We start from the raw sequence: 26,108 nt of genomic DNA on the forward strand, positions 1-26,108 counted from the left end.
GTTTGTGTGTCTTTGATCATTCATTTAGATTTGACCCTAAAATCGTTTATCGTTTGCTAATCATTCAGTGTAAATACATATCATACATATCGTTAATTCTTTTGCTGGAATAAGATGGAATAAAGAATTGTAATATTGATCGTTACTAATGACTATTGTTCTGTGTAATATGGTGATCAATCAATTATCGTTAATCGTTAAAAATCGCTACGTCTAATAGGACCCTAAGTGTGAAATGTTCAGTACATACCTATGATTTGTAGCGCAAATGTTACAGTGCTTTTACTTACCGCCAGCTGCTGGGTGGATCTCCTGGTGTTTTCTCTTGTCTTCTTCTGTCGTCTTTTGCTCTTGTTGACTTCCGTCCAAGTCAGGTGTAGAATGTCAGACATCTGATCTTCTGGTCTTCTCTTGATGGTCTTCTGGAGACTCAGGTAGACCGCATTCTCTGATGACACTATCATGTCTGAAAGAAATAAAAATCCGGCCTCCTCCACCCCTTAATAGCCGGCCAACTCACTCATTTTTCCTGATCCCCTTGACAGGGTTGTCATAAGGATGAGGAAATACTACCAGTAATATGATCAAAGGTATGTCATAGATGTTATATATGTATTTCCACAACGCCCAGGACAGCATAAAGCTGGTGCCATCTTGAGCTTGGGGAATTCCATTAACTGGTCAGAATAAAATGTCTTATACATGCCTATGACTTGTAGTGCAGATGTTACAGCGCTTATACTTACCGCCAGCTGCTGGATGGTTCTGCAGGTGTCTTCTTTTGTTTTCATCTGGTTTCTTCTGTCTTAGTCAGGTGTCTTTAGAGTAAAGGGGATTCTCATCCATATAGGGGTTCCTCCTGGTGTATTGTGGACATTTGATCTTTTGGTCTTCTCTTGATGGTCTTCTGGAGACATTTATTTGGTGCCCTAGGAAGAGAGAGAAAAAAAAAAAAAAAAAAGATCCGGCCTCCTCCACCCCTTAATAGCCGGCCAACTCGCTCCTTTTTCCTGATCCCCATGACAGGATTGTCATAAGGATGAGGAAATATTACCGGTAATATGGTCATAGGCATGTGATAGATATTATATATATATTTCCACAATGCCCAGGACAGCATAAAGCTGGTGCCATCTTGAGCTTGGGGAATCAAATTAACCGGTCAGAATGAGATGTTATATACATGCCTATTACTTGTAGTGCTGATGTTACAGCACTTATACTTACCGCCAGCTGCTGGGTGCATCTGCTTGTGTCTTCTCTTGTTTTTATCTTCAGTCTCAGTCAGGTGTCTTTAGAGTAAAGGGGATTCTCATCCATATAGGGGTCCCTCCTGTTGTATTGTGGACATCTGATCTTCTGGTCTTCTCTTGATGGTCTTCTGGAGACATTTAACTGTTGCCCTAGGAAGAGAGAAAAAAAAAAAGATCCGGCCTCCTCCACCCCTTAATAGCCGGCCAACTCACACCTTTTTCCTGATCCCCATGACAGGATTGTCATAAGGATGAGGAAATCTTACTGGTAATATGTCATAGGCATGTGATAGATGTTATATTCTCCACCCGTTAATAGCCGGGCACTACTTTGTATTTCCACAATGCCCAGGACAGTACAAAGCTTGTGCCGTCTTGAGCATTTGAAAATACATTTATTGATGAGAATTAATTAAGTATATGCCTATGACTTAGCGCAGATGGTACAGCACTTATACTTACCTCCAGCTGCTGGTGGATCTACTGGCATCGCCTTTGATCTTACCTTGGCGTCTTCATCCATGCAGGGGTCCCTCGGGAATGCTGGTCTTCTGCTCTTCAGGTCGCTTCGTTCTTGCTCGCTCTTCTGGAGGCTCAGGTACACAGCTTGCTCTGATCACTCTGGAGCTGGTGTCTTGTTCAGGGTTTCTGAGATGACAAAAGAAAACCCTGTGAACTTGGCCTGGGCGGCTGGTGTTATTGATGACGTGGCCTCTGCAGCTTCGATCTTGTCTAGCTTGAAAGGTCGGAAGCGAGGAGTAATCTCAGTTGGCTAAAAGATAAAGGAGCATGATATGATCATTAGAATGACTTACGACAGTACTGACTTTTAATAATTATTTGCATAATATTAAATAAATGTTTACAAGGATTAAAATATTAATATTATAATATTAATATTATGGCAATAAAAAAGGGCCCAAAACTTGGGCCTTCTGCACACATTAGTAAGGTTTTGTGGTCTGCAAAACCATGGGCCACAAAATGCACTGACAGGCCATGGAGTATTATGCGTGGACTGCCTGTAATGTGAATGCAATTCTAAGAAAAGTCTATGGAGCCTGGACTGCAATATGGTCAGTATAATGGAATGTCCTATTTGTTTGTGGTCTGGGCTCTGAGCAAGTACACAGACCATTATCATGTGCATTGGCCTATAGACTAGAATATGTCTGCAATTGTTAAATGTATATGGACCCTGTATTACGGATGTGTCATGGGGCCTAAATGTTGAAGCCCCAGTGTACGTGTGCTCAAAACATCTCTCTTTCATCCTGCATTGTAAATGCAGAATCAGACACTTGTTAGCATACTAGCAGTGGCATAGCTACCGCGGTCACGTCCCGCCGCGATCAATCACTCTTGTGACCGCAAGCATTGTTTTGCTTGCGGTCACAAGAGTCCGGCTCCGTCTTCCCCCGGCTGCTGCGCGGCTGCCGGTGGTGTCGCATCTTATCCCCGGCAGCGCGCATCCCAGAGCTCCCTGCGCGCCTTGGGCCCTGACTTCCGGTTCCGGCGCGCAGGGAGCTCTCGGATGCGCACGCTGCCGGGGATAAGACGCAACACCACCGGCAGCCGCGCAGCAGCTGGGGACAGACCAGGAGGAGTGAGGATCAACGTGGGAGCGCGTTGTCAGGTGAGTTAAGTTTTGTTTTGTTTTGTTTTTTATCAGCCTGCAGGGTGGGGGGGAAAGAGGGGGGCATCTATGAGGGTGGGGGGAAAGAGGGGGCATCTATGAGGGTGGGGGGGAAAGGGGGGGCATCTATGAGGGGGGGGAAAGGGGGGCATCTATGAGGGTGGGGGAAAGAGGGGGGGCATCTATGAGGGTGGGGGGAAAGAGGAGGGGCATCTATGAGGGTGGGGGGAAGAGGGGGACATCTATGAGGGTGGGGGGAAGAGGGGGGCATCTATGAGGGTGGGGGGAAGGAGGGGGGCATCTATGAGGGTGGGGGGAAGGAGGGGGGCATCTATGAGGGTGGGGGGAAGGAGGGCGACATCTATGAGGGTGGGGGGAAAGGGGGGCATCTATAAGGGTGGGGGGAAAGAGGACCATCTATGAGTGTGGGGGGGGGAAGAGGGGCCATCTATGAGGGTGGGGGGGAAAGAGGGACCATCTATAAGGGAGGGGGAAAGGGGACCATCTATAAGGGAGGGGGAAAGGGGAACATCTATAAGGGAGGGGGGGAAAGGGGACCATCTATAAGGGAGGGGGAAAGGGGACCATCTATAAGGGAGGGGGGGGGGAAAGGGGACCACCTATAAGGGAGGGGGAAAGGGGACCATCTATAAGGGGGGAAGGGGACCATCTATAAGGGAGGGTGGGGGGAGAGGGGGCCATCTATAAGGGAGGGTGGGGGGAGGGGGGACCATTCATAAGGGAGGGTGAGGAGAGAGGGGGCCATCTATAAGGGAGGGGGAGAGGAGGCCATCTATAAGGGAGGGGGTAGTGGAGGCCATCTATATGGAGGGGGCAGAGGAGGCCATCTATAAGGAGGGGGGAGAGGGGGCCATCTATAAGGGAGGGGGTAGAGGGGGCCATCTATAAGGAGGGGGAGAGGAGGCCATCTATAAGGGAGGGGGTAGAGGGGGCCATCTATATGGAGTGGGGAGAGGAGGCCATCTATAAGGGAAGGTGGGGGGAGAGGGGGCCATCTATAGGGAGAGCAACATGGGGGAAGAGGGGCCATCTATTTGGGGGGGCAACATAGGGGGAGAGGGAATACAAAGAAGGGGGCATATATTATTAGGGGGTCACATAGAGTCAGGGCTACCCACTAAATCAGGGTGTAAAGGGGCCAATACAGAAGTGCAGTTTGTAGAGAGATGAGGATGGTGCCAGTGTGAAGAGACTAATATGTCTGTCTGGCAGATTCCGTGGATTCGTGGCTCAGAGAAGTTCTCATAACGGCCCAGGACGGATGGAGAAGATGAAAAGGAGAGAACTCCGATCAGAGAAGACGTCTCCAGTAAGTCACCTGATATAACTGCACTGTAATGTATATGGTGTATAGAACCTGTGTAGAGCTGGGGCCACCTCTGTATGACTGGATGAGGTGATTTAGTATACTGGATTTGGTCAGTAACAATATGGTGGTGATGGTGGTAGTGGTTGTGGTGTGGCGGTAACATTTCCTTCCTATACACTGGTATTACTGGTAATATTGGTCTCAGTATACAGGATTTGGTCGGTAACAGTATGGCGGTAATATGTACGGTGATAATACTTTCTCTTCCAATATGCTGGTGTTATTGGTAAAATCTGTCTTATATCTGTATATATATATACACACCAATAGCATCACTTGGTTGTGAAAGGAGGGGGGGGCCCAAGTTGGCCTCTCGCACCAGGGCCCAGGAGACATTAGCTATGCCCCTGCATACTAGTAGAGCTTAGCTGTTCTTCAAAAAAGAAGGGATATAAATGTAGTAAATATAATTGTCCTTATAACTCAGGGTAAAAAGCACCTGGACCTATGGGAAGGCGCAGTACCAATTAGGCCAAGTAAACTCAGTGTTATTTTGTGTATAATTTTAGTATAATCATTTTATTTCAGGCCCAAATCAGAAGTGGAGTCTATAATGTGGAGAAGTAACGTGACAAGTTCTGTACTTTTATCCTGTAGATCCACATCAAAGTGGTGTGAGATGAACCTGGTGCATTGGGGCTATGTGATGTGATTCTATAAATTTACTTACTTCAGGGATGACTGGTGGAGTCAGTTTCAGGGCTTCCACAGAGATCCAATTCATGCGCTGGAAGAAGCGATGTCCTCTGATGTTCCCATGGACTCCTAAGCGCTTGGCCGGATGTTTCTGAAGAAGCTGAAATTAGAAACGTATTAATTGGTAACTGAGACCTATCATCTCGGTATAAGACAAGAATATGACCAGAAAATCCAATAAAATATCTGTGATGTCCCCACTAGCCTCCTCACCACCAATTACCCAGTCACTGCCATTTTAATTTGATTACCCTGGCTAACACTGTGTAACCCCTAATACTAGACCAGTAGAGCAGGAAGATACTTACTAGTTGAATGATGTTCTTGGCGCCAGAGGAAGCTTCATCGAAGAACGTTGGGTCGAATTCACGTTCACTGGTCAACATCTCGTTTAAGATGACACCAAACGAGTACCAGTCGACTCCGGCGCTGTACTTCTTCTGGGCCAGCATCTCAGGAGCCATGTAGTCCAACGTTCCAGCGCAGCTGGTGGCTGTTCGGTCTCCGTGCATGTTGTCAATTGCGAGACCGAAATCCGTGATCTTAACATGGCCCGTATCAGCCACCAGGATGTTGTCGGGCTTTAGGTCTCTGCGAGAAAGAAAAACATGGATATACGGTCAGTGCTCATCTTATTCTATTAGCTAATAATGGTGATTTAGTTCTTAGCCGCACAAAATATGACGATCTTCCAATGTACCTCAATTTACACAGAGATATTTATCTGACAGATTTCTGAAGCCAAAGTCAGGAATGGATTTGAGAAGAGGAGAAATCTCAGTCTTTCCTTTATGACCTGTTCTCTGTTTATAGTCTGTTCCTGGCTTTGGCTCCAAAAATCTTTCAGATAAATCTCTGTATAAACACACCATTAGAAGCTAGAATCATACATGAATCTGACCACACAATGCCCTAAGAAGAGTATAACAAGTGATCACCTGTGGATGACGCCCTTGGAGTGCAGGAATTGGATTCCGCACACTATTTCAGCGGCATAGAATCTGGCAGAGAGAAAATGAATTAGTAAAATATCCAACAGATAACACATGAACTATTAAAGGAGACTCTAGAGAAAGAAGGATTTTTTTGTGCTACTACATTGCATTAATAAAGTTACATTACTTTGTAATATAACTTTCTTTTTTTTTTAATAATTTTTTAAAGGGAACCTATTACCCTGGGCAGCCCCCCTCCCCGAAACCCACCCGACCCCTGGAAAGGGCCCCGCATACATACCGTCTCCTGTGATTACCGCTCCCGGTGCCGGTCCCACCACTGAGATCTAGATCTGCACGCTCATTTTGTAAATGAGCAGAGATAAGTCCAATGACCATAGGAAATTACTGCTCCAGTGATTTCCTATGGCCATCGGACTCATTTCCGATGAGTTTATTAAATAATAAATAATATAGTTAGAATTGTATGTTATAGTATATTGCTGAAACCACCAAGTGTGATATATATCTGGGGAATAAAGTATATGTGAGATAAGCAAATTACATTGGATTGTACTTGCCTCCTTTGCTCCATCCTACCTTCCTTGCAGAGTGGTCAACGTCCCAACCCGGGTCTTCTATCACTCCTATATCCTGACACCTCTAATAGTAGAACTAACAGGTTTACATAGCTTCTTATATATGCTCTATGAAGTTTTACATTTTACTTGACACTTTACCTGGCGTCGGTGATGTCAAGCGGCCCCCTCAGCTGTAGAAGTTGGTTGAAGTCCCCGCAGGTCATGTATTGCATCCCGAATAGAACGTGCATCTGTATCATAGAACAGTTATTAAACCATCATTTACACATACTGTATATTACATAGTATACACAATACAGTAATTTAATGCTTAAATGGACACTGTTATTACAAACTACTTTGTTGCTTGTAAAGATGATAAAGAGTGTTACTGTTTCTGGAAGAAAGCGGCCAGGTTTTTCTAATGGTCCTTTTACACAGGCCAATTGTTGTGTAGGAGCGTCGCTAGAAATGCTCCTGCAGCCGATAATCAGCAGTGTAGAAATCACAGTGATCAGCTGAAGACAAGGCAAATGCCTGATTATTGGCTGATCGCATCTTTTCAGCCTCCACCCTTTATTGGCTGCACATCCCCTTGTATAATAGGGATTTGTGGGCCAGAAAGATAAAGGGAAACTGACAGCACAGTGTTTGTGCTGTCAGCTTCCAGATCACAAAAAGCAGTCTATACTTACCAGCCACGCTGCATCTGGTTCTCTGATCCTACATCCGCTGCTATAACTTTAGGCCCTGTCTCCTCCAGAATGAGTGATAGCTGGAGGAGTTGGGGCCTGAAGATACACTCTGTGAAGGACCATAGAGCCAGATAGTGGATCAATAGCAGCGTAGCTGGTAAGTATAGACTGCTTCTTGTGATCTGGGAACAGACAGCATGGATATATGCATATCTGTGCTGTCAGTTTCCAGGACTGCATGTGTGACACAAGCATCAGTCATGCAGCCCATCCTCTTCATTTCTTGTGCCGTGTAAAGACACAGCCAAGAGGCCGCCAATCTTGCTGATCGGCACTCGTTTGCAGCCCCCACCACCAAGAAACCTTTCTGTCTAAAAGGACACTTAGCCTGGATGAAGACTTTAGTTTACTCCAAACAGTTTACTACAATTTTGGAGCTTGAAGTTGTACACAAGCCCTTGTCTGGTAAGCCCCACTCATGTGCAAAAGTAGTAGAAAAAGTGTAAAACAAATGTGGTGCAATGAATGTTGGAGCCAATTTTTGGTGCAAGGTACTCCAGAATTCTGGCACACTTGCAATATTAATTTTGCCCCATTCTGTTCAAAATAACTGTATCCAGCTTCTACAGCCACCAGTATTTAAATGCTGAACGATCGGACTAAAGTTGTGTTCATCTCTACTTATGAATAAAAAAACACTTGAATCCAGATAAGCTCTTCAAAGGAGTTTTTGCACTATAAGCAAATGACACTATAAAGTGTGCTGCTAGTAGCTGATCTGTGGGCTCTGACTGCAAGGACACTCACCAATTGATTGATAGCTATGTCTACTTATTTTCTCTGTGCAAAACCACCTGCAATACTATTCACATCCATTTGCCACTTAATTTCTGTTAAGCCCCAAAGCCCAATTTACTTGCAGTTCTCTGGCCGGCAGCTGGAATTGTGCACAGAATATGCAAAAAAAGCCTTGACCCCTTTACCCTCAGGATCGGTGGTGGTCCTAATAGCCAGACCTCCACAATCGGTAAGTTATAGAGTATCCTTGCTGTCACTTGTTGTGATGAAACAATCCTTATTATGATCCATAGCCCAGGGGTCCACAGTAATAAGTCATACATGATTATTACACTAATGGGATTACACATATTGTATTCCTATAGGGTGACATGAAACCATCTGTGTATATGATGTTATGTATGTAATCATTGTTGCTGGATTTTTTTTTTTCATTCTTGCACACAGTATTCTCCCTTTAAGTTATTTTGGAAAACCACGGCTGCAGTTATTGAGCCAAAGCCAGAAGTGGATCATCAGGAAGCAGAAGCATACAGTATGTCCTTCCTCTATAGTTCCCAATTCTTTTGAGTCCCCTCTTAGTTTTGGCTCACAAACTGTAGTGGTAGTTTGAAGAAGAAAACTGCTGTGTGTGACTGCAACCTAAAGGTTTCTAGGAGATACCTTAGTGGGGGATTACAGCTGCGGGGATCTCCACAACTCTGGGAAATCATATTAACAACGAGTCATTTATTGTAAATCTCATCAAAATAATCGTTTGATCTGTCACAGATACATCAGAGTTAAAGCAAATGTACCAGTTCCAGTAGTGAATTTTCTTTTCCCAGTACTTGGCGGGGAGTTCCCGGTAGAGCGGTCCATTTTTTATAACTCTGCCTGGTTTCCACACAGCATAAAAGGAGAATATGGCAGCTCACCCTTGAAAGCCACAATTAGCGCAGGTGTGTGTGGACCTCCTGGAAGTGAAGCACGTTCTGGCTGTATTGCGGGCCGCAACCCGGAAAGTCCATGAAACGAAAAATTCCATCCACGGCTTCAATAAAATTATGGTAGCTTTATTGGGACATCACAAAACAGAAAACAAAAAAAAAAAAAAAGATAAAAACACGCCGACGCGTTGCAGGGTTAGAACCCCTTAATCATGGCCAATCATGGTTTCCACACACAATGCCATTTTCCTCTTGTGCACTGGTCCGCTCTATGCACTGTAAGCGGGCCTGTCGCCACCAGTGTAATGATATCCTCTTCCATCTGTGACGTGCCTCCATTAGGATTGAGCCTAGGGGATAGATATCATTACACTCGGGGTTCCGGGCCCACCTTCAGTACCTAGAACAAGCTGGTGCACGTGAAGAAAATGGTGCTGATCATGGGAGTTGAGTGACGGTTTGAAAAATGGACTGCGACACCGCCACCGCTGTGCCGGCGCCAGCCAGGTAGTGAAAAAAAGTCACTACTGGAACTGGCACATATGCTTTCATTACTTTTATGAAATCTATGATTTTTGGTGTTCCCTGATTTCCTGAATGAGGAGAAATATAAATCACTCAAACCGCATCGAATCCAACATTCTATACAAAGAGATAGATACTGTAGATAGTAGATGTGTAATAGATAGATAGATAGATAGATAGATAGATAGATAGATAGATAGATAGATGTGCGATTGATTGATTGATTGATTGATTGATTGATTGATTGATTGATAGATAGATAGTGTATGTACAATGCTTGTAAAGCTACAAAACCCAGAATGCATATAAGTAAAATTCACCTTTATTGGTACATAATCATAACCACATAATCTTAAGGAACATGATAAAAATAAATTTATGATGTGGATTACATAAAACATTTGTCATGTATCAATATAATAACATGGGTATACACAACAATTACAATACATAATGCAAGCATAAAAGGCTCCAATACATTTTTTGTACACAGAGAAAAATTACAACAAATCATAAAAAGTAATGTCACATGATCCTTCTAAATCTAAAAGTAACGGTTTATTCATTATATACAGAGATTACAATAAAATACAGGTGAAAAAAGTAACATCACATGATCCTCCAAATACAGAAGAATAAAAATACAGATACAGGTGTGTACTGACCAATAAAAGCAAGACATAATAATAATAATAATAATAATAATAATAATAATAATAATAATAATAATAATAATAATAATAGTAATAATAATAATAAATTAATTAATAAATAATAATAACAGCTTCATGGCTGGGTCTTATCACATTCCAAAGCAAGTTTTGGTTTTGGTCACATTCACTCATGTACTTGCTGTTTTATGACAGTAGCCATTTTTGCAAAAGTGACAACAGGAAGTGCCGCCATTGTGGTTGTTATTTTTAAATTAGCGTCTTGGTAATTTGCCACTATGTTACCATATAAATAGGCTAGCAAAATGTAAAGGTGACTACCAATATGGCTGCACTTTCTGTTGTCACTCTTGCAAACTTTGTTGCTAGAAGAAAACACAGAAATGCCAACATCTCCATTGCCATTGTAATGTGCATAGTTTGGCTATAGCTCTCACTTCTAATATAACGGGGGATAGTGATTCTAAAAAGTTAGGTGGATGCATTTTCTTCATAAACATGTATTGCATATTCACAGGTATGATAGGTATGGGTTCCACCTCTAAGACCCCCACCTACGTGGAGAAAGCCCCATGGCCTCCAATTATCTATTAAGACCAGTCACTCTACCTATAGAAGTCAGTGGAGAGGTGACCATGTTGTTTTAGCCCCTCTATTAAAGTCTATGGAAGTTATGGAAAGAACCAACTAAAACTTGCTCAACTCCTTCCAGAACTCCCATAGAGTTAGTGTTTTATGTTTTGTGATGAGCACTGTGCAAAATTGTCTCACTACCAAAAATAACAAAACAAAACAAAAATTGTCTTAAGGGAATCTTGGAGGCTATGGTAATTTTTTCCATATAGTGGAGGCCTGTGATTTCTCTATGTACCCCTGCCACTGCTATTCTACATACGGTTGTGACATCTCTTAATACTAGGTGGTCACAATTCTACCTTCGTCTGCAATGCGAACTCTGCGTGGACAAGGAAGGGGCTTCCAGACGCCAGCAGCAGCACACGCTTCTCCACCATCATGTACTCCTCGCTTCCGGTTAGCAGGTCACTCTTCCTTATGAGCTTCACAGCATACTGTCGATGGGATACAGTATCTTCTGCCATCATGACCGTCCCGTAACTTCCCTGGCCCAACACATGGTGGAACAATAATCTCTCCTTGATGGAACCGGAGATTGTGCCTGGGCCGGTTGGCCGAACACCGCTGCATCCTAGCAAGAGAAGAAAAGGTGATATAGTAAAGCTAAGCATATGTTCATGTTCAAGGGGGCGTATGTTCACTGTATGTGCTATTAAAGGGGTTGTCCAGTGAAATTCTTTTTCTTTCAAATCAACTGGTTTGAGAAAGTTATATAGATTTGTAATTTACTTCTATTTAAAATTCTCCTGTCTTTCCATACTTATCAGCTGCTGTATGTCCTGCAGGAAATGTTTTCTTTTCAGTCGGACACAGTGCTCTCTGCTGCCACCTCTGGCTGAGACAGGAACTGTCCAGATCAGTAGCAAATTTCCATAGAAAACCTCTCCTGCTCTGGACCGTTCCTCTCATCAGAGAGCATCAGAGAAAAGAATATGCCTCTTCCTGTAGGACATACATCAGCTGATAAGTACTGGAAGACTAGAGATTTTTTAATTGAAGTAAATTAAAAATCTTTATAACTTTCTGACAGAAATTGATTTGAAAGAAAAAGATTTTCGCTGGACAACCCCTTTAAAGCTCTTGGTACAAATGGCAAGTATATTCATAGGCGCCCATCAGCCCCCAAGAGAAAAGATTGTCCTTTTAAATCCTGTTTGGCTGTTTGGTATGTTAGTATTATTTTATTGTATGTATTTCTTTCCTTTTTTTAAATCGAAAATCATATTAGAGTAAAGGTTCCTATATGGTTACCTTAAAGAATAGAAACTGCATGGTATTCTTTTTTAAAGATTGGCACCCATGGGCATCACATGCCACTGTATGGCTATATACTAGAGATGAGGGAATCGCCCAAATATTTTTGTTTTGTTTTGTTTTGTTTCAGTTAAATTATCATCTCTACTACTCAGACTATGTTCACACACAGTAAAATAAAAGCAAAATAAAACAGCAAAATATGTATAAAATACAGCTGTATTTTGAATCTAATAATATGCTACTTTATTGTCTATGAAAAAAATTGTCAGTCTGTACAATGTAGCACATATATTAGATTCAAAATACAGCTGCATTTTATACATATTTTGCTGTTGTATTTGGCTTTTATTTTACTGTTTGTGAACAGAGCTTTAAAAAAGAAAAATACTACAAGAGAAAAAGAAGGTATAAAATGGGGCTTATTTTGAATCCAATACTGTGGTACATTAAAGCAAATGTACCATTAAGTTCAACACTTTGGGTTTTTACATACTGACTGCACTAGCGCGGGGATGTCGGTGCCGTGATCCTTTTTTTGAACCCTAGCTCAGTTCCCGCGCACAGCAGCCATCTATTCCCGGGCATTGACCCAGCCTGAAGCACTGGAGGTGAGCTCACCGTCCCCCACTGTGAAAAAAAACCCTCTTACACGGCTCCATTGATTCTAATGGAGCCGCGTCACAGAGGAGACTGTCACACTGGGTGCAGAAGGGACGCCTCCAATGCTTCAGGCTAGGCCAATGCCTGGGAATAGACCGATGCCTTGCACGGGAACCGGACCGGGCTTCAAAACCAGGATTGCAGCACCGGCATCCCTGCGTCTGTGCTGGTCTGTTAATGTAAAGATCTTAAAGCGATGTACCGGATGGTATGGGCACTTTAAAGTCTATGAAAAAATGTCAGTCTAAGCAGACATTTAAAAAAAAAATATTTTTTTTTAATAATGTGTGCACAGGTGGCTGTTTTTCCCTAGACTTTAAAGGGAAACAATCAGCACGATTGTAGTGATATGGTTACCAGCTGAACAGTATAGATCAGCCATGTCAAACTCTGGCCCGCGGGCCAAATCTGGCCCGTGGTGCCATTATTTTTGCCCCCCACGCTTTTCCATTGCTGTGTTAAATCTGACCCTCCTGACGTTGCAGCAGATTATAATATCAGTGGTCCGGATTGGCGCTCAGACTGCCCAAATTATAATCTCGTAGGCCGCCGGCTACTATGTAAGAGACTATTTTAGGGACTGGCCTCTATATAAGACACTATTAGGGAGGGCTGGCCACTATAGAAAACTATTGGGGAGGGCTCACTACTATATAAAAGATTATTTTAGGGACTGGCTTCTATATATATTAGAGACTACTTCTATATATATAAGAGACTATTTGGAGGGCTGATTACTATATAAGACACTTTTGGGAGGGCTGGTTAGTATATTGGGCACTATTGGAAGGGCTGGCTACTCTATAAAACACTATTGGAAGGGCTGGCTACTATATAAAACACTATTGGGAGGGCTGGCTACTGTATAAGACACTATTGGGAGGGCTGGCTACTATATAAGACACTATTGGGGGCTGGCTACTATATGGGACACTATCGGGGGCAGGCTACTATTTTGGGCACTATTGGGTGTGCTGGCTACTATATGGGTCACTATTGGGAGGGCTGGCTACTATGTGGGGCTCTAATAGTAGGCCTTGCTAATATGTAGGGCACTATTGGGAGGGGGGCTACTACATGGGGCACACTTATGGGATTACCTTCAGCTTGAGGGATATAATGGGTAACTACCATGTGGGGACAATTACTTTAGGATAGGCAGTGCCAGGAACGCTGCACGCTGCTCTGACAGTGCCAGAAACGATGCATGCACTCTTCATTAAATATTAAGGTTGGCCTGTGACTTTGTCCAATTTTTTAATTTTGGGTCACTGTGTATTTGAGTTTGACACCCCTGGTATAGATCTACTGTGCAGCTTGTGGAGCATAGAAGCTGCGGTTGCAGCAGTAGCTTTACAAAGGGGAAAAAGATGTTCTAATACACCGCACAGGGCCGAGATAGGGGTGTCAACTAGTCATCTGGACAGGGAGCCGTCCATGACTAGTCACGGCTCTCTGCCTGTCAGGACGCAGTGCTGGGACAATTGACAGGGAGGGAGACCTATTAGTGCCTCTCTGCCTGTCTATCATTCCCGCACTGCGCGCTGACAGTCAGAGAGCCATGACTCGTCACAGACGGCTTCCCGCCCAGATGACTAGTTGCCGCCCCTTTCCCGGTCTCATACGATGTCTTTTTCCCCTGTGTAAAGCTACTGCTGTAGCCACAGCTGGTATGTCCTGCTGTATAGTAGATCTATACTGTCCTGATCCCTTTAATGTAGCACATTATTAGATTCAAAATATGGTCACCTTTTATACCTATTTTACTGCTGTATTTTTATGTTACAGTTAAAATGTTTCTAATACATTTTACTGTCACACTATCCCAGACAGTTATACCATTCTGGAGTATTTATGGCATATCCACAGAATATGCCATAAGTGTCCCCTATATGCCAGTCCCACTACTCAAACTAGCTCCTATCCGATCAAGAGGTCCTGGTCCCCCTCCACTGTGATTGTGCTCGCCAGAGGTGGTCTGGATGCTAAAACAGTTAAATCTAGCAAAACGCATAAGCAATTTGCATAACTCCCATTGACGTTAAAGGGAGTTGTGCAAATGTCATAGCCCATGAGTTGCTTATATGACTCTGGGAGTTACATAAACAACATACCTCGAGGGGTTACATCGTTTGGCCAAAATTCATTAAAGTCAAAGGGAGTTACGCACTTTGTGTAACTTGCAAAGGAGGACCAAGGAGCCCTCAATCTAAAGGTAGGTGTTGGTCCCAGAGGTGGGACCTGCATCTAAAAGACATTTATGGAATGTCCTGTGATCAAGCCTTAAAGTGTCACTGACATTTGGGAAAACCTTTGACATGTCATAGAGACATGTCAAAAGTTTTAATTGGTCTTGGTCTAAATGTGTTCAGACCTGTACCGATCGGGAGAATGAACTGGGAGAAGATGCACTGCAGCGCATCCTCTTCCCGCTCTGTGTAAGAAAAAAAGAGTTAAGGCCCTATTCCACCAACAGATCTGACGACAGATTATCTGCCAAAGACTTGAAGCCAAACCCAGGAGTGGATTTGAAAAGAGGAGAAATCCAGTCTTTCCTTTATGACCTGTTCTCTGATTATAGTCTGTTCCTGGGTTTGGCTTCAAATCTTTGGCAGATAATCTGTCGTCAGATCTGTTGGTGGAATAGGGCCTTTAGGCTCCACATACTTACATTATAAGCCGGACTCTTTCTGCTAACAGAGAGGGGAGAGCATGCGCTGCATCGAAAAGTCCAACAGCACCTTGGAGATACTCCAGTAATGGCCAATAATGTAGATGCAGGATACACGCAGGTAGGCCCACAATCCTCGGTGTGAGCACTGTGAACTTCAAAAAAGAGGGGTTCCCACAGCAATTCATTTCTGCTGTTCCCTGATGTCTGAATAAACACACTTGCTTCTATTTTGGATGCTGTGGGAGCCCCTCTTTTTTGATGTCTCTATGACATGTCAAAAGTTTTCCCAAATGGCAGTAACACTCTAAAAGTTCCAGATGGGTATACCCCTTTAAGATTGACAGAAGGCTCACACAGCTAACACAGCTTCACATAGTAAAGTACAGTAAAATGGCCACTGGAAGCCAATTTATAAACATTGTTCATTGGTTATAGAAATTATCATGTAATTGTTCCTTTAATAAATCACAGGATTGTGTATGTCAGTAAGGGCACGCAGTACAATGCTTAGGTCTCTGTTACACATGTGTCTGTGGTGAGGTTAGACAGGATTATTTTTTTTAGCAATTCCTTACAATTTATCTAAAATATCTATACATTTTTCATCCCTATGGCATTCCTAGAAATATAAATGACAAAGACATGGCAATGACACTGTAAATACTGATTCTGAGAAGTACCAGTAGAGACTGAACAGTATCAGGATGTAAAGGGGTTATCCTAGGTTAGAAAAAATGCAGCTACTTTCTTGAAAAACAGTGCCACCCCTGTCCTCAGGTTGTGTGTGGTATTACAATCCAGCTCAACTCACTGTATTGAAACTGAGTACTGGAGGGCTGTTGTTTCACTTGTCCTAAATGATGGAACCCACTAACATCCAGGTGTCATAAAGATCAGGGTAACATGTCCCTAGTATCTGTTTGGGCCATACACTTTCTCTTTCTGTGCAGCTAATGTTACTAGAGGCCAGTTTATATTGTGTTGCTAAGCAACAGCTGGGGCACTGTAGATAACATGGGGGAAATCTCAGCAGGACTGACCCTGGACCGTATACAATATCTGTGTATTAAAGACTTCATCATGTAATCCAGAAAACTCAATTACATGTGAAGGTATAAAACATATGTGGAGAGCAGTAACCAGACCCATTGCCTACTCACCTGAGCCTCCTGGGTCCTCCTGCAGGTCTTTGTTCTTCTGCCCGTCGGTCTTCATCGATGGCTTCTTCTCATCCTCTGAGCAGTCTCTGGTCCTCCTCTTCTTGGGTCCTCTCCCCTGGGTGATGACGTCTTCATTCTCCGCTGGGTCCATCCCTTGGATGTCAGACGTCTTCCCTCCGGGGTCCGGTCTCTTCCTCTTACCTCCGCTCCTTTTGGCCTTCTTGATTGAAGCCTTCTCATCTGATGATGAGTCCAAAAGATGTTTCCTCTTCTCCACTCTCTTCCTCCCCACGAAAACCTCCTTCTCTTCCTCCATAATCGCTTTTCGCTCGCCGTCCGTAGACATCTCCTCCACCGTCGCCTGTCAACTCCAACTGTCACTTTCCTCGAGGGTCAGTTGTTGTTTACCAAGATTCAATTGGTCATGTGACCAGTAGCTGACCAATGAGATGCCGTTGTTTACATTTGAAAATATCAGCTTTATGTATAGGCTGTAATACTAATAAGCCATCTCTATAATCTAATCTTATATAACCAAATATAGCTAGATTTCTATTCTTAATATTGTGAGAAACAAACTTTGTAAATTCTCAGCAGCTGTATTACTATAATACAGGCCGCCATAAGCAGCATCTCTATCCAGCTGCTGGTGCAGTGCCCTAATATAAATTTCTAAAGGCACCAAATAAAAAAATGGAAGTGCATCTTTAATATAGATATACATAGTTTATAATGTTATATATTGATTTTAGTTATTTCTTCTAGATCCAGTTAGTAGCCAATGCTCACTGTATATACCATATATCTGGAGCCAAAACATAGAAACAAATACACATATGTACATACACACTTTATGATTGGATTATAACTAGAAATTTGACTGAGGAAGAAATTCTGAGTTTGCACCAGAGTCCGATAACATATAATGTATGCCCACGAGCTAGGATGTGCGAGGTGAGGATAATTAGGCTACGGTATGCAGCATAGGGGTGCAAAAAGCCATGTAGAGATACAAGGATAATCCAAAAACGGAGATAAAGAAGCTTTCACTCACCAAAACTGCTGCGGTATAAGTCCGTTTTATTCCGTCTTGATAGACATGAGTGGGGAGGGGAAGTGAAGGCAGGGGCGTCCAGTGGCTTCAGCCGTTTCACGTGACTAATCACGCATCTTCTGGCCCGAGAAGAAGATGCGTGATTAGTCACGTGAAACTGCTGTAGCCACTGGACGCCCCTGCCTTCACTTCCCCTCCCCACTCATGTCTATCAAGACGGAATAAAACGGACTTATACCGCAGCGGTTTTGGTGAGTGCAAGCTTCTTTATCTCCGTTTTTGGATAACTAGAAATTTATTTCAATTAGAAGCAAGTAAAGGGCCCAGTGCAATACCAAAATGTACGATGCTTTAACTTTATTCAGGCTGGCTTGAGAAAGACCATTGTGATTGAAACGTCGCTATATGTGCCATGTTGAAATAAAAGTTTTCTTTTTTCCATCTATATCCGCCTCTGTGGGATGCTGTTACCTTTTCGAGACTTGGCTTTATACAGTATGAGCATCTACATGGCTATAACTTTCAGATATTAACTATGTGTAATACTTGCATTGCTTTCTGCTATAGAAAGTAAAAAAAACATCTGGTAGTTATGTTCTTCTTTTTCTTTGCCATAGATACAAGGAAGTCTTTCTCAACTGGGGAAGCACACAAGGGCTATATACTACTGGGGAACACACAAGGGGTCTATACTACTGGCGGAGTACACAGGAGGTCTAAATTCATCTAGGGGAGCACACAAGGGGTCTATATACAACTGAGAACACACAGGGGGCCTATATACAACTGGGGGAGTACACAAGGGGTCTATATTCAACTGGGTGAGCACACAAGGGGTATATATTAATGGGGAGAACACAAGGGGTCTATATACAAATGGGGGAGCACACAAGGGGTCTCTATTAATAGGGGAACACACAAGGGGTATATACTACTGGGGGTAGCACACAAGTGGTATATACTACTGGGTGAGCACACAAGGGGTATATACTACTGGGGCAGCACATAAGAGGTATATACTACTGCAGGGGCACACAAGTGGTCTATATACTACTGGGGCAGCACACAAGGGGTCTATATTATTGGGGGAGCACACAAGGGGTATATACTACTGGGGGAAGCACACAAGTGGTATATACTACTGGGGGAGCAAACAAGGAGTATATACTGGGGGTGGTACACATGGAGTATATACTAATGGGGGCTGCACACAAGGGCATATACTGGGGAGCCCACAAAGGGTATATACTACTAAGGGGCAGCAAACAATGGGTCTATACTTCTGGGGCAGCTCACAGTGGTCTATACTACTGGGGAGGGGGCCTGACACTATATGGGGGACTGCATAGAGGAGCCTGATACTATATGGGGGACTGCACAGAGGGGCCCGATACAATATAGGGGACTGCAAAGAGGGGCCTGATACTATATGGGGGACTGCACAGGGGGGCCTGATAATATATGGGGGACTGCACAGAGGGGCTTGATACCATATGGGGACTGCACAGAGGGGCCTATATTATATAGGGACTTTGCTACTATATTAGGGCACAGAGCATATCTAATTATTATGTGGGGGCACAGGGACACCTTAAGACTATGGGGGCACAGAGGGACGTAACTACTATATAGGGGTACAGGGGACCTAACTACTTTATGTGTTGGAGCCATTCCATTCTTTCCACAGACTGGAAAGAATATTCCACTTCCTGCAGGACATACAGCAGCAGATAAGTACTGCAGGCTTGATATTTTTTAAATAGAAGTAAAATACAAATCTATATAACTTTCTGATACCAGTTGATTGAAAAGAAAAAAAAATCGCCCTTTAAGGGCCCCATGATGAAAAAATATATCATGGATATTAATGCACAACATGCCTAGCAATTTCATTATAAAAACTTATGCTTACCATGGTTTTTGCATTCTTGGGTATTGTCAATATTAAAGGGGTTGTCCAGCGAAAATCTTTTTCTTTCAAATCAACTGGTGTCAGAAAGTTATATAGATTTGTAATTTACTTCTATTAAAAATTCTCAACTCTTCCCATACTTATTAGCTGCTATATGTCATGCAGGAAATGTTGTTTTATTTTCGGTCTGACACATTGCTCTCTGCTGACATCTCTGGCCAAGACAGGAACAGACAGACAGAGCAGAAGAGGTTTTTTATGGGGATTCATAGAAAACCAAGACAGAGTTCCTGTCTCAGCCAGAGATGTCAGCAAGGAGCAATGTCAGACTGAAAATAAAACAACATATCCTGCATGACATACAGCAGCTGATAAGTATGGAAAGACTTGAGATTTTTTAATAGAAGTAAATTATAAAATAGTAAAATAGAAGTAAACAATTGTTCTCCAGAGTACCCTACCCAAAATCCGAACTCCACCACTTAAACTGAAAGGTACTATAAATTGATAAGCTCTTGTAAGCAGGACCATCACTCCTTTTGTTTGGTTTAATGTTCGTTTGGTGTAATAGCTCATGATACAAGACCAAGATCAGCCAACATGTAGTATGTCGGCTGATCATAGTCCTTCAATATGTTGAAAAGTCATGATCGCGATAGTGACGGTCTGCTGCACATCACTGCATGTAATAGGAGTGGCGGCAGCAGACCGCTGCTGACTTCAATGGGCTGTCTAGTTATTCTAAGGATCGTCCAGGCAGTCATTCCCACAGCTCCCACAGAGCAGGTGTAGATTTCTATTATGGTTCCCCGCCTTGACGCATCCCTCCCCTCTCATCAGGTGAGCAGGGCTTAGTCCTGACATACAGCACAGAAAAAGAGTCTCTGCCTTTTTTCCATGGCATATGACAGGGGTGCATATTGATAAATCTGCCCAAATGTGTATGTAAAACTATTCTGCAGATGCCCTTTAAAGCGGTAGTTCCCAAAAAAAAAAAAAAAAACATTTTTCGAATTAACTTTCTATGGGGATTTCCCAGTGTTCTGGAAGTTCCTGTTACAGACAGAGGTGGCAGAAGAGAGCACTGTATCAGACTGGAGAGAATACACCACTTCCTGCAGGACATACAGCAGCTGATTAATACTGAAAGACATGAAATTTTTTAATAGAAGTAAATTATAAGTCTCTGGTACTTTCTGGTACTAGTTGATTTGAAAGAATTTTTTTTGTAAACTACCCCCTTAAGTGCACGTGAAGATTTGTTCACTAATGTATGTGCAATATTCTTTATGTCAGACAGCACATAATAAAAGTTCATTACCCTCCATGTATAATTCATTGGATTATTAGTCAAAGTTTGCTCCTTACAAGCATGCATCTAATGTGTCTATTTCCAGGACATGATACTGGCTCAGCAGGATGCTTTCAAGAAAAGCTCTGTAGTTAAGCCAGTGGTGACATTTTCTAGTCAGCCTGTTCAATACTATGAATAGTGATGATGATGATGATGATGATGATGATGATGACAATAATAATAATTATAATAAAGTCACTGACTCCCTTCTCTATGTATTTCAGCACATGAAATAATGAAGTAATATTGATAAATGAATAATACATGAAATAATTATCAGCGTACATTCTGAATACACCCACAAGTATTTTATATGCGCTGACAATTTCTTATTCTCTTATTATTCATGAATTAACATACAAGTCTGAAGAAGAGAAGGGAAAGGAAGGGGGTATGATTGAAACAAATTAAGTAAGGTATAAGAAGGAAGTGTTTTTGAAAAGAAGATAAACATATAAGGAAGGGGGCGCTTATTAAATCTTCTAGCTACTGTAGTGACACGCAAAGATTTAAACAGTTTCTGAGCTCCCGATATCATCATTCATGAAGATGCCAGGAGCTCAGAAACTGTTTAAATCTTCTGAATTTGGTTCCGTAGCACAGCGGCCATATTCACAGAACCCGTGAATGCAGACCAGATATAAACCAGATATAAGGTCCGACCAGAAGGATCAGGTGGCCTTTTTTTCTGATAATCTTCTAAGTTTCTTTATAAGCGCTCTCCTTATTGTTCAGTCTTCATGTGTTTGTGGGCAGGATGGAACATTTCTCTTACTTGTTGGAAAAAAACGTCTTCTGGATGTTGGACAGTGTTCTGTGTAGATTAAAGGGGTTTTCCAGTGCTACAAAAACATGGCCACTTTCTTCCAGAGACAGCACCACTCTTGTCTCCAGCTTGGGCGGGGTTTTGCTGCTCAGTTCCATTGAAGTGGATGGAGCTTAATTGCAAACCGCACCTGAACTAGAGACAAGAGTCATGTTGTCTCTGAAAGAAAGTAGCCATGTTTTTGTAGCACTGGATAACCCCTTTAAGGTCTTCTTGTGGACGTTGACCTGATTCTTTGTAAAAATGCCACTGCAGTTTTTGAACCAATGCCAGAAGTGCATCCAGCAGGAAGCAGAAGAATACGACCTTCCCTTTTAGTTACCATTACTTTTGACACCACTCTTAGTTTTGGCTTAAAAACTGCAGTGACAGTTTTAAAAAAAAATTCTGTGTGTATGCCAGCAGCATTAAAACTCCTGGTTGCTATGGGAAAATAAGTCCAGTTTAAGGCCATGTTCACACTGCGTATGTTTCCGTCCGTAGTGCGAACCGCGAATATACGCACGTAGTTTTGAGGTTGATGCGTTTGCTTGAAAGTATACGATATACGCCCGCACAGTGCACACTACGTATGAGCTTACGGCCGGATCGTAAACGTCGCCGTGAAAAATGAACAAGACCATTGTTTGAGGACGGAAATGTTGAAACTCACGGACGTGGATTTCAGTGCGGTCCCGTACGAAGTACTTATTTCAGCCAAATTGAACTTGATTTTTCGATCCAAAAGTTTCTGTGAGTTTTATTGGGCTGGGCGAAGATTTCCAAGTAAATGACCTGTTTCAGATCGCTTCGAAACAAGCTAGGGAAGCATAACTGTACTACGGGCGTATGTTCATGTTGTAGTTTCAGCCCCACATGTATGGCGGCGTACGAACTACGGCCGTAAACATACGTAGTGTGAACATAGCCTAAGATTGTTAAATATAGGCTACAGTGTCTGACCGCTGGCATATTGCATTGGTGGTCCAGTTGCCCGCTAACATTGTACAGTGGCAGAGTAAGTGGGGGAACTCCTGAGGGTCAGAATACAGGTCTTACTATACGAGACTTGTTCCAGAACAAGGAAAACTTTCCAAATGTTCCTGACCTCTAACCTAAGTCACTGTACCAGCAATGGTGCCCCTGGTTACAGAGTGGTCAATAGGACTTTGTAATGATGTCTAGAGGCCAATGGGTTCCAATTTAGGTAATGGTTTCCAAAGCAGTGCCCTTTTTTTCTTTTTATTTCCTCCTCTGCTCCTCTTTTTATTTCCTCCTCTGCTCCTCTTTTTATTTCCTCCTCTGCTCCTCTTTTTATTTCCTCCTCTGCTCCTCTTTTTATTTCCTCCTCTGCTCCGATCACTGATGATCAGTTTCCAGCGGCACGGCTTCATTCCAGTGTTGCAGCGATGTTTGGGTCCTGTTAATGACCATGTGACCTTTTCTCATTATCTGCGGGCCAGCAGGCAGCCGGAAGTAAGACTCTTCAATGCATCTCTATAACAGCGCTCTCATAGAGATGCATTGGAGACCCTGATTTCTCATCTTAAAAATCAATGGGTAAAAAAGAGGGTCAGAAGAGCAGCGACATCAACATAAGTGGGACCCGAATGGCGCCGTACAACCGGAAAGAAGCCATGCCGCTAGAAACTGATTGTCAATGGTAAGTGTACATATCAGCAGGAGAGGAAATAAAAAAAATTGTGCACTGCTTCTTTAAGACATTAGGATAATGTCACACTGGAGTCATAGTCATCCTTATGCAGAAATCCTTTTGACGCAAAAAATAGAAGATAAAAAATATAAATACTCTAGGACAGCACAGTGCAGGTTCCTCACTGCAAACCTGGTTCCAAAAACACGAAGTGGCATTCACCTTTAAATTTACTAACGTTATTAGTTTTCAGCACATAAAAAACCCTGTTCTGCCATGTGGATGTGACTTAGACACCATGCCAATTGCCTTCAGTGGCTGTAGAAGAGGAAGCTACAGAAGCCTATTGTGTCTGTTCTAGTGGCCAGAATAAAAACTGTTAATATTCAAGAACTCTATTTTACATGTTTAAAAAAACGTAATGTGTCATGTTCTGATGATACTTTCCCTTTAAAGAGATTTTCTGTGTTCTGTTGAGAGGAATATATTAGAAATATTAGCACATTTTGTACAGAAATTGAAGGAAATAAACAAAAAGCAGAACAGTTCTTCCTAATGTTTATTGAGGAAAACATTGCTAATTTTTATTTATTTTTCTCAGTTGTTGGCTTCATAGTGATACAAGCGTGTTTTCATTTATCATTATTTATCATAGTGCTAACCATTTCATAACTTAATAGATATGTATGTTTGAACCCACAAATAGTTTTTGGTACCAAATAGAAGCTAAAAAATACAATAATGATTTATAGAATGAAAATCATATAAAAAGAATAGAGTAATATAGCTGTTCCATCCCCTAATATTAACCCTATAGGTTGATGTCCAACATTCTAAGCAGTACACAGTACAGGTATATTATTTATCATTTGCATTACATGAGTAGAATTAGCATTACATATCAAGGATTTACATATGGTGATTATCACATATGGTGATTAAGGCCAGAACATCATGACTTACTTTCAGCGCAGAGAATCGGCCCATTGCAGTGGTATATGTTATCATTAGAGATGAGTGAACCTCAAGCATGCTTGAGTCCATCAGGACCCGAACTTTCAGCATTTGATTAGCGGTGGCTGCTGAAGCTGGGTAAAGCCCTAAGGCTATGTGGAAATCATGGATATAGTCATTGGCTGTATCCATGTTTTCCAGACAACCTTAGAGCTATATCCAACTTCAGCAGCCACCACTAATCAAATGCCGAACAATCGGGTTTGGATGGACTCGAACCCGAACCCGGTTCGCTCATCTCTAGTTATCATCCCATTTTCTTGACAGGATGCCAACATAAACTTTGATCAACCTGCATTAGGGTCCTTTTACACGCCCTGATATGGGGTCAAGCAGGGACGCAAATGAGCACACAACTAATTGTTGGTTGTTTGCAGTGCATTCAGAAGGCACAATCAACTGTGATGCTGGGCAGCTTGAACCATCACACTGTATTGTTCATGTGTCCATTTAAAGGGGAACCCCAGGTAAAGGTTAAAAAAATTGAAACTTCTGCAGAAGCAAATAGCATTACTTACCTATCTATCCCAGTTTTGAAACTACCAAAAATCCATTTGTTTTAGGGGGTTTTGTTCTGTATTGTGTGGCTGTACTTCCTGGTTGAGCAGTTCTACACAGAACTACAGGTTCCAAAATGCAATGCTTTCCCTCAGCTGTTCATCACACTCCCTCACCCTGCCCATTCCCCTCCCAAAGCTGTTGCAGAACATCTAGGCTGTGTTCACACATTGCAGTTTCATTGTGTTACTGAATTATTTGTAGTACTTTATCATTTTATTGTGTTCCCACCCACACAGCACACAGTTACTACCTATAACACCACACAACACGCTGTATTCTCTACCTGTAACACCACACAACACGCTGTATTCTCTACCTGTAACACCACACAGCACGCTGTATTCTCTACCTGTAACACCACACAGCACGCTGTATTCTCTACCTATAAGACCACACAGCATGTTGTATTCTCTACCTGTAACACCACACAGCACACTGTATTCTCTACCTGTAACACCACACAGCACGCTGTATTCTTTACCTGTAACACTGTTACGGCCGCGGCGGCGTCCCGTGCTCCGGGCCGCCGCCGCGACTCCCCACTGCCCCATGCAGCAGCCGGTGTCCGTAGGCAGGGACCCGGCGCTGCTGTCACTTCGGCCCCGGGGGGCGCCTTACCTCTCCACGCTCCTGTCCGTCGCTGTGCCGGCCGGCGCGCGCGTCCCCGCCTCCTAGGGCGCGCGCGCGCCGGCTGTCTCAGATTTAAAGGGGCTGTGCGTCCCTAATTGGTTAGTTGCACCAATCACTCCCCTATAAATCCCAGCATGCCCTGTCCCTTGTGTTGGAGCCTCTACATGCTTCCCATAGCGTTTGGCCCAGCTCCCTGTTGTTCCTGATTCCTGTCCGCTACCTGGTCCCCAGTCCTTGTTCCTGATTCCTGCCCGCTACCTGGTCCCTAGTCCTTGTTCCTGGTTCCTGCTTCCCCGTTACTCAATTGCTCCTGTCTTCAGCCTGTCTCCTGCGGTCACGACTACAGACCTCTGCCACTACCATCTCCTGCCTACTGCTCCTGCCACGCCTCGCCTGCCATCACCAGCAACCAAGCCAGGGGTAGCGACCTGGGGGTCGCCTGCCGCAGCAAGTCCATCCCGCCTTGCGGCGGGCTCTGGTGAAAACCAGCGGCCCCTTAGACTCCGCTCCCTGGTGAGGTTAGTGCCATCGCTGGTGACGGTCCAGTGGATCCACTACTCCAGGCGTTACAGTAGGCTCCAACCATGGATCCCGGCGAGGTGCCTGATCTCCGTGACGTCGCCAGAGT

The 26,108-nt window shown here is 43.2% G+C and overlaps 1 protein-coding gene across 1 annotated transcript; it reads right to left on the reverse strand.

The window, feature by feature from the left end:
• Positions 1-1,775: 1,775 nt before the first annotated feature.
• Positions 1,776-16,859, reverse strand: LOC138779969 (protein kinase C delta type-like). Its single transcript, XM_069956663.1, has 7 exons — positions 16,497-16,859; positions 11,045-11,316; positions 6,651-6,742; positions 5,914-5,976; positions 5,284-5,566; positions 4,950-5,075; positions 1,776-2,025 (listed from the first exon to the last, which is right to left on the reverse strand). The coding sequence occupies exons 1-7, from the start codon at positions 16,840-16,842 to the stop codon at positions 1,870-1,872; spliced, it is 1,338 nt and encodes a 445-aa protein (XP_069812764.1). The 5' UTR covers positions 16,843-16,859; the 3' UTR covers positions 1,776-1,869.
• Positions 16,860-26,108: the final 9,249 nt, after the last annotated feature.

Source organism: Dendropsophus ebraccatus, chromosome 1 (assembly GCF_027789765.1).
Source record: "Dendropsophus ebraccatus isolate aDenEbr1 chromosome 1, aDenEbr1.pat, whole genome shotgun sequence".
NCBI classification, from domain to species: Eukaryota; Metazoa; Chordata; class Amphibia; order Anura; family Hylidae; genus Dendropsophus; species Dendropsophus ebraccatus.

Bases quoted from the DNA above. Each gene is read 5' to 3' on its own strand.
- LOC138779969 (XM_069956663.1), bottom strand. From the start codon at position 16,842: ATGTCTACGGACGGCGAGCGAAAAGCGATTATGGAGGAAGAGAAGGAG. The intron at 5,977-6,650 runs GTAAAGTGTCAA...TCTCTCTGCCAG, and splicing joins CTTGACATCACCGACGCCAG to ATTCTATGCCGCTGAAATAG. The intron at 5,567-5,913 runs GTGATCACTTGT...TCTTTCTCGCAG, and splicing joins TCCAAGGGCGTCATCCACAG to AGACCTAAAGCCCGACAACA.